The 9,475-nt window shown below is 46.0% G+C and overlaps 1 protein-coding gene across 1 annotated transcript in view; it reads right to left on the bottom strand.

The window, feature by feature from the left end:
* Window positions 1–9,262, bottom strand: part of LOC130580386 (cGMP-dependent protein kinase 1-like) — a 25,287-nt gene extending 16,025 nt beyond the window's left edge. The window contains exon 1 of the mRNA XM_057377847.1: window positions 8,918–9,262. Coding sequence (XP_057233830.1) covers window positions 8,918–9,130 — 213 coding nt within the window. The 5' untranslated portion in view covers window positions 9,131–9,262. The remainder of the gene's footprint in view (window positions 1–8,917) is intronic.
* Between the last annotated feature and the right edge of the window lie 213 nt (window positions 9,263–9,475).

Below are 9,475 nucleotides of genomic sequence, written 5' to 3' on the forward strand. Positions count from 1 at the left end.
TTTACTCATGATCCAGGTTTCTAAATTCTTGATTTACTGCTAAAAAAGTTGTTCCTAAACACCACATTTTTTTGGGAAAAGCCATCTCCGGATTAGGAGATGCTGGTAGTTGACACCCACYCATCTTTTCCTCCAGCCCATCCCAGCAGAGCTGGCTCTGGCCCGGAATCGCATTGCTGGGATGGCTGCAGAGGATGGGCAGACCTGGATTTTTAGCAGCACCGCCTGCTCGTACCTTCACTTTCCACCTGAAGCCTCTGCCCCTGTTTTTATCCCAATTTCCTGAGCTGAGGCTGACAGGAGTTGTTCCCTTCTCTCGGGGTAACCCTGGTGACTTTGGAACCCTGAGTGCCCCAGGGACAGGTCCCTGTCCCAAAGCCAGCTGGAAGGCAGCCACCCTTCCCATCCTCCACCCTCCCAAAGGAACCCCTTGCTGACTTCCCAGGATTCTGAGTCTGCTGAATCCCCCCACAGCCGCTCCCAGCAATATCCCAGGGAGGTGCTTTCCCCTCTTCAGAGCAACAGGGCCCATTTGGGAACGTCTGGTTTGGTGTCCTTGTAGGAATCTGGCTCCTGGCAGCAGGGAAGGAGCTGGGCTTTCACCAAGCCCCATCAGAAGCCCAGGCTGCCTTTAGGGCRAGGAGGCAGCACTCACCCAATCCCAATTTATTGAAAGGAAAATCTGTTTTTGTTTTATTTTGGTGACAGGAATGTGGGTTGGTATGAGGCATGGCACCTTTGTAGGATCATGGGATGCACTGAGCTGGAAGGGCCCCTCTGGGATGATCCAGTCCAACGCCCACCCCTGCAAAGACACCCCAACAATCCCACCATATTCCCAAGAGTGCTGTTCACTTCCTCCTGTGCTTTTCCCAGGCCACACCCCATGATCTTGAACAGTTCACTGTCCACTGCTTTGTTCTGTCATGGCTCAGGGGTCAGAGAAACACCAGGAGGGGTGATATTGCCAGGGATCAGGGAAAGGCAAGCAGGGATGGTATCCCCAGCACACCCAGAAATCAGACTGGAACCCTCCTGTCCACAAGGACATACATTCCTTAAGGAAATCCATTCCAAAAAGGCCACTCCTCAGCTGGCAGAGATGTCCAGCACCACCACTGCAGATAAAGGAGAGGCCGCCTCTCTGTGGCCAAGGTTTTCCTCATTGAACTTTCTCTTATCTCTATAAAAGCCAGGTTTGTGGCTTCTTATTCCCCACAGCCCCAMGAATTTCCAAGCCCACATAAAACTTTGGTTTTTTCAAAGCTCCTGGCCTGTTTTTCCCACAGAAATTCACCGTCCTAATTATCACCTTTGCTTGCAGCCTCTGTTTGTTGTTTTATTTTCAGAGAGATGGGGCACAAACAATCCCCAAAAAATAAAGCAGAACATTTTCCCCCATCACTGTTGCCCCATTATTTCTTTAGCCTGGTTTGAGCACAGCTCAAAGCACAGAAAAATTCTTCATTTTTGGTCAAATGAAAGTGTTAAAAGCATTTTTGGTTTGGGGTTAGGGCTTGGATTTTTTATTTTATTTTTTTTGGTGGGTTTTTTTTTTTTGTTTTTTTTCTGATGTCTCATTTTGAATAAATGGCTTCAGTTTAACTGTTTGGATGAAATATTGGATGTTATCCCATGTGAACTGAGCAAGAGGAGCAGCGAGATGTCACATAGGGATTGAGGACGCGATGCAAATCCAGGTGACATCTGGGCTGATCAGAATTTACTAAAACTTATTAAAAAGTAGATATTTTGCATTCTAAATTTACTTGAAATTCCYGTTTTCTTAATGTTCATCTGTACCAGGCATCAGTGGGAAAAATAAACACATCAACCTGCTGAAGACTCAGGTGAATAAATTCCAAAGGGTGCTAGGAATAAACCCCAATGTGTTCCCTGATTTAACACCATGGATTTTATCACCTGGTAAAAGGCCATTTAAAAAAAAAAAAAATTATTGCTATTTTTGGCAGAGATGGAGAGCCTGGGGAAGTCACCTGCTTTCCTACACTTCCAAGAAAGTCCAAGGAAGGAAGTTACCAGGAGGAAATAGAAGGCAGGGGGTTTGTTTGATGTTTGAGGACATTCTCACAGCTCCAAAAGGTTAATTATAGAACAATCAGGCAGCTGCAATGAGCTCAGGCAAGGCTTGAACTTGATGCCACTGGAGAATTTTGATCCATTATCCATTCCAACTCCTTTGAAATGCAGAGGATTTGTTGGGATTTGAAATCACGGGGGGRTGGATTTGCCTTAAATGTGCTGATGCACCCGAGCCGTCCAGGTACAGAATCCAAGGGTTATTTTTTGGTGGAGCACCTGGAAAATGARCCCTGGAGGCTTTTCATGCTATTCCAACCTGCTGAGGAACAAAGTCTTCTCCTTGCTCTGGTTTCTGACAAATGAGGTGACTTTGAAGACAGTTTTATGGGGAACTCCAGATCTTTTCAATTATYCTTACAAACATTATTTTTAAGTATTAATATTAAGTTAATTACTACAAAACTACCCCCATGTCCAATCCTAATCTCACTCCAAAAGTAGGAAAAATATCTAGGAGTCATCTGGATTTTTAAAATTTAAAAAATACCCAACAGGATTTATTCTGAGAAGATGAGAGTGAACTGCTAATCACACCCTATCCTTCCATCCTGATGGGAAAACCAGGGAGCCACAGGAGCCACAAGGACTTTGGATCTTGGCTCAGAAGGTGGACAAAAATAGAATAATAATTGTTTTTATTTTGGCTAAAGGTATAATGTATATAAAATGTATATAAAATGTATATAAAATGTATATAAAAGGTATGTTGCATATATCTATATGAAAGATGAAATATTTATATTTATTTACCGTAAATAGAGTGGAAGGTGTCCCTGCCCATGGGGACACCATGGGYCCCTTCCAACCCAAACCATTTCATGATTCCATGACAAAGAAAGGCAGGGAAAAAAGAGAGATCCAGCCTCTCTGGCTGTTGTCTCATAGGATCCCAGCTGGCTCCTCCTGTTGGAAACACTCCAGAATCCTTCTTTTACTTTAAGGGTTCAGAACTTCTGCAACTTCCAGAACACACAGAGCACTCTAGGCCTGATTTTTGTCTGGTTGGGAACAGTTATAGAAAAATAAATATGGATTTACACCTTTCTGCCTTGTCAGGCTGGCTGGGAAAACGGGTATTGATGAGCCAAAATCTGGAGCTCAATGGAAAATAGGGAAAAAGAGCAGTGTGTTCGTTATCCTTGTTCCTTCCCTGCCTGTATTCCCTGTAAGTCATCCATATGTGTGTATATACAGTCTGCAATTCCAGCAATGCCCGTGCAACTCCATGGCAGCTGAGCTGATCCAAAACCAGTTGGCCTTGGGAAACTGGGAACATTAATAAATATTTACCAGGATGCAGAACAAGCACCCAAAGAAGGATTTATTTCCATGAAGAACAGTGAGGTGACTGAACATTCCAGGCTGTTTCCAAGGGATGGAGGGACAGGACACAGGGAATGGGGTCACACTGCCAGAGGGCAGGGCCAGATGGGATATTGGGCAGGAATTGTTCCCTGAGAGGGTGGGCAGGCACTGGATCCCTGGCAGTGCCCAAGGCCAGGCTGGACATTGGGGCTGGGAGCAGCCTGGGACAGTGGGAGGTGTCCCTGCCATGGCAGGGGTGGGATGGGATGAGATTTAAGGAGTCCACTCACCACCAGTTCCTTGTGTGTCCCTCTGAACCGCCCATTGTGGGCACGGGAACACCTCCACAACAAAGATGCTTTTCCAAGGGGTTCTTGCTTCCTGTGGAATTCCTCCAACAGAAGGAAGCCAGAAATCCATTCTCTGGTGTAATGGGGGAATTTCTCTATCACATTAAATAATAACTGACTCAACAGCAGTGCCTGGGAGATGAATTCCAAGTGCTTCCCCTTGCTGGGCATGCCCAAGGTCCTGCATTTTCCCAGTTCCCCAGGCTCAATCCGGTGGGATCAACAAWAACAGCAGCAGCTGTTGGGAAAGCAACATTTGCAAGCTGAGTTCTCCCAATCCTGACAGCTGCACGGCTGCATTCCYAAAGCAGGGACTTCTCCTGCCCTAGCGACAGGGGACAGCCTGCTCCTCCTGCTGAACTGATTCCTCACCTCCCAGGATGGAAGAGAACTCCCCAAAATCAGCCGGCGGGGTCGGGCTCTGCTCCAGGGAACAGGGACAGGACAAGGGGAAACGGCCTCAGGCTGGGCCAGGGGAGGCTCAGGGTGGACATCAGCAGGAATTTCTGCATGGAAAGGGTGCTCAGGCCTTGGCAGGGGCTGCCCAGGGAGCTTTGGAGTGCCCATCCCTGGAGGTGTCCCAGGAAGGGCTGGAGGTGGCACTCAGAGCTCTGGGCTGGGGACAAGGTGGGGATGGGCACAGCTTGGACTCCATGGGCTGGGAGGGCTTTTCCAACCCAAATGATCCATGATTAGGGTTTTGCARGGACTTTCCCCATTCAGCCCCTCCCCTGACCTAAGCTTAGAGAGAAATGATAATTTACATATCCAAATTAGAAATGGTCACGTGGTGCCTCTCACACCCCACCTCAAGCCCAACATTAATTTGGGGATGGCTACAAGAAAGGTTGGGCTGGGTTWGGCTGGAAAATGAGTCAAGACTTAAATAAACCCCACCTAAGGCATAGCTTGGGGTGCTTGTGGCTGCTCTTGGATCTCTGGCAGTGCCCAAGGCCAGGCTGGACATTGGGGCTGGGAGCAGCCTGGGACAGTGGGAGGTGTCCCTGCCATGGCAGGGGATGGCACTGGATGGGCTTTAAGGTCCCTTCCAATCCAAACCATCCTGGGATTCTGGGATTTTATGAAAAGATGGAAAGAAAAATCATGGAGTAAAAATGAAGTGTACACATTGCAGGCTGAGTTCTGAAGGATGAGTCCTTAGAAATCCTCTAAAATGAATTCCAAATGGGCAGCAGGGTGGAATCTGTTCATGTCAGTGACATTATTTTCTTCGGCAAAGTCCAGATTCCACTGGTTGGGAAAGCACTAAATTTCCTATTCCAATTGGAGCTCTATGGAACTCTACAGGAAAATAATTTGTGAAATGRTACACTTAAAAAAGCAAATTTAACCATTTTGAATCAAATACTCAACTGTATTGTTGAGTATGTTGAGTATATGTGCTAAACTGCTTTAATTCCACATCCTGGTCCCTGCATGGAAAACTGATTTTTGTTGCTTGACAACAAACACAGCCAAGTTTTTTGTCAGTAAAGAGGAAATTTTGGGCAAATATATGAAAATATATTAAAATTTCTGTCTTCRTAAAGAGCCCAGAGATAAATATGACTTTGTAGAAATGACTGGAAGCAAAAGACTAAACAGCAGTGAGGAATGTCAAGAGTTTCATGCGTAAAATCATTGTAAGAAAAAGTAAATAGTGGAAGAAGGATTCTRTGGCTAAAAGGTGAGTAAAATGGAAAAACTCACAAGTTGGGGTCTTGGAAATATCAAAAGGAGCTCAAYTCCAACAATCCCATACATGATCCTGCTCTGCTTCTCAGTTTGGATTTGTCTGAAATATAAAGTCTATTTTTATGTTTTATTCCTCTGAAGTCTTTGGCTCAGCTCATATCCTGATCTGGCCTCTGCTCAGATTTTACAGGCTCCAAACACATCCCATCTTCCCAAACCTGGACAAGACCCTTTCCATGAACAAACAATCACCAGGATGTGTTTCCACCTATGAAGGATGTGTTTAGTTTCAACAGGAATTCAAGATCCAGGGAAAATTAAAATAYGGTCCTGCAGTGGTCCAGTGCCACGTGGCTGTGATAAAATTAAACATCCCGCACATGCAGGAGAAGGGAATATGCTGCAAATGTTGGGAAGAGATGGGAAAAAAAAAGTCAAATCATCATAATCAGAATTTTGCTGAGCTCAGAAGGAGGAGTGGGGTTGTCATATAAGTTTGGGATTTCCTAAGTACCTGATCTCAAATCCCTCACTGAAATCCCCAAATCTTCCCCTTGATGGTAACCAATAGATGCGGATAAGAGATGGTAACCAATAAGATGCGGATTCCTTCAAAAGCCAAAAAACCCCCACAGAATCCCAGGATCCCTGATGCTGGAAAAGCCCTCCCAGCCCATGGACTCCAAGCTGTGCCCATCCCCACCTTGTCCCCAGCCCAGAGCTCTGAGTGCCACCTCCAGCCCTTCCTTGGACACCTCCAGGGATGGGCACTCCAAAGCTCCCTGGGCANCCCCTGCCAAGGCCTGAGCACCCTTTCCATGCAGAAATTCCTGCTGATGTCCACCCTGARCCTCCCCTGGCACAGCTTGAGGCAATTCCTGACCATTAAACCCAAGAATTAGGAGATTTCCAAGAATAAAAAATTGCAATAGCTGGGACAAGTAGCTCACTTGGGAATTGGAAATGGGGTACAATTGGAAATTTCCACCAATAAATATCTGGATTCTGCATCTGTGAGGCTATCAGAAGACAATCACAGTGTTTTCTGCCTTGTTACCTAATTAATTCATTAATGGTTTTGTTTACAATCCAGGCTGAAGGCTCTCTGAGATTTAATTGCACTTCAGAAGCTGGGGCCAGATTTCTCTCAAAACACAAACAAAGCTGAAACATTCCACTGTGTCCACTTAAAAAAGGTCTTGTACAGAGCCCATAAAATATGGCTGGAACTTTTTAGATGGTTGTTTTTAGAGGAGTTGTGCCTCTATTAATCTCCACATTGCAAAGGAATTGGGCTTTTGGGGCCACCACCACGCCAGGAGTGATTTTCCACCACCAAGGACCTGATTTTCAGTCTCCCTGTGCTCAGCCATCACTTCCATGAACTGATTCCATGGAAAAATGACTCTAATCCCAGATACTTGGCCACTCCAATACATTTATGTGGTTTTTCCAACCCTGGATGGTTTACCCCACAAGAAAAACCTGGATGGAAGTTGGGGTAAAGCCCAGTTTGGGGTAAAGAGGAGCATTCATAAGGCTGTTGGAAGAAGCATCAGGGACCCACGAAAAAACTGAGCAAGCAACACCAATTCCAATGTTTTGGAGTTTTTTYCTGAGATACAGAAAACAAAACTGTCTGGAAAAGCAAGAAAAAAGGGGATTTCCACATCTAACATCAGTGGAATTGAAAATAATTGATATTTTAGGCTGTCTTACCTAAAAGCCACATCCCTGTCCATGGATGCATGGAAAGGGCGACCTCTCCAAGCCACCAGCATTCCCAGAGGTGTTTGGAAAACCACATCCAATGGGAATTTTATTCCTTCTTGGCCAATCCCAGCTCCAGACATTCCAGTTTCCCCCCAGCCACCACCAGTTGCCCTGTCCAGCGGTGATGTCCTGGGGCTTTGTGCCCAAACCTGTAAAATTTTCCTTGATCCATTTTACTCCTGGAGAGCACAAAAAATGTGAATGTTTTCCAGGAACATTCCTGCACTTCCATACTGAGGCAATAAAAGAGCCAATTCCTCCAATGTAGTTTACATTTTTAGCCCAAAATCATAAACCATATTTTTCATGGAGGAAGTGGAAGGATGAGGTAGCAACTCCAGGCTCAGTTTTGACAAAAGGAGTATTTTCTTGGATTTTATAATGAAATTTCCCTCTGTGGCAAAGAGAAACAATAAAATCTGGTGTGTTGAGCTACATTTTCAAATGTRCATTATCCTTTGTTTGTGGCTCAGTGCCCAAACTGGTGGGGTCGCTGCAGGGTGGAGAATCCAGTGGGGAGGTTGATTTAGGAGGCAAATCCCTGGTGTCAGGAGGAGATGGAGTGATTTTCAAAGGGTGGTTGAGCACAACCTCCTGCCCTAAATCATCCTCAGCAGGTGACTGCACCCAGGGATGGTAGGGASCTCCTTCCCAGCAGTGAGGGAATCCTTCCCAGGCTGTTGGAGAGCTCTCATGGCTCTCTTCCCAAACAACAGCTGGATAGCAAACAAAATAACAATAAATAACACCCCAAACCCCAGCAAGGATCAGCGCTCCCACAGATGCTCCTCCTCCCAAACATCCATACAGGAAAAGCCAGGAATAAACCGCAGGGAAGAGCAAGCTGAGCTTTGCACAGCGATTTACTCTTTACGTCACAAATAATCACCAAAACACCTCATTTTGCCAATTTTCCAGTTTCCAGCCGCCTTTGACTCCCACAGGATTATGGAGTGCAGGCTTCCCTGAGGTTTTGTGGTGGCAAAAGGAACTCTGTTCCCTCTCTGTCCGGGCTTGTAGGAGTTCCTACCATACTGTACGAGTGTCCGGTGTCCGGAGCTCCTCCAGGCTGTAACCCAACTCCCTCTTCCTGCTCCAAGTTTTTGTGTTGCCTTGGTGTTACCAAGGGCTCTCCTCCTGCTCAGGCTCTGCTTTAAAGGAGACCACAGAGCTCCAAAGCCAAGCTTGGCTCAGATTTTGCTTTTTCTTTACAATTCTGCATAAAAAAGTCCCTCTTTGGGGCGTATTTTCGTGGTTCAGGTGCTGAATGTTCAGCTTTGAGGACAACCAAGTGGAACCATTCCAGATCTGAATAAAAAATGCATGGGACTGGCTTTCTACTGTAACTCTGTGTTTGGTTAAATAAGATTTTAGGTTGCTCTTCCAATCCCAGCACCCACCAGCCACCCAGTTCTCTGGACTGTTTTTAAAAGGCAATAAATCAACGCCACAAACCACTTAAGAGAAAGGGGAGATGTGGGCTCCTCACTCAGCTTAGGGCATAAATCCTTTTTGACAACTGCAAAGCATTTATTGACACCATTTCTACATCTCACGAGAGGTAACTCAGCTTTCTTTGCTAAAGAATCCCACTGGCTCGTTCATCTCTGCGTTATTTGGGTGTAATAACCAAGGAAATGCAGCCTTTGACACAGCAGTGATTTTCCCACAAAGAAGAAGAGGTCACCTACCAGCTCCACTCTCCCGAACCCTCCGACTCCCAGGGTGTCGATGATGTTGAAATCCGACAGTTTCAGGTTGGCAAAGAAGGCAGCTTCGGCTTCGTATCTGGAGGTTTTGAGGCGGAAAAACGGAAATTTCTTAGAGGTGCAAACCTGAGCAGTGCGTGACACTGYCCCCGAGCCATGGGAGCTTGGGACAGCCTTTACCTGCTGCACTTCCATCCCAGCTCTCAAAACTGGCTCTTAGCTCAGCATTCTGCTGCTCCCAGTCCCAGAACAGCTCTGGAGGGCACAGACTTCCAAGGGGGAATAGCAAACATCCCTACTGGGGGAGCAAAGGCTGGTAATGTAATCCAGCTGCCAAGGCTACAGCTGGGCATTTTCTATCCATCTTCTCCTGGGTGGGGCTTTWWAAAAAWATATTTTGGTATCTTTAAGGAYTTTTGGAAGATAAAAGTCTCTCCTAGGAGTTTCTCTTATCCGCACGCTGGCAGCAGTTTCTATAAATGTTTATTGGAAGTGGCAGGATCACTGAAGGTCCCYGGAGAGAAATCCCAGCCAGCTTTT

Source organism: Malurus melanocephalus, unplaced genomic scaffold (genome assembly GCF_030028575.1).
Source record: "Malurus melanocephalus ecotype Western Australia unplaced genomic scaffold, MMel_1.1 scaffold_327, whole genome shotgun sequence".
NCBI lineage: Eukaryota > Metazoa > Chordata > Aves > Passeriformes > Maluridae > Malurus > Malurus melanocephalus.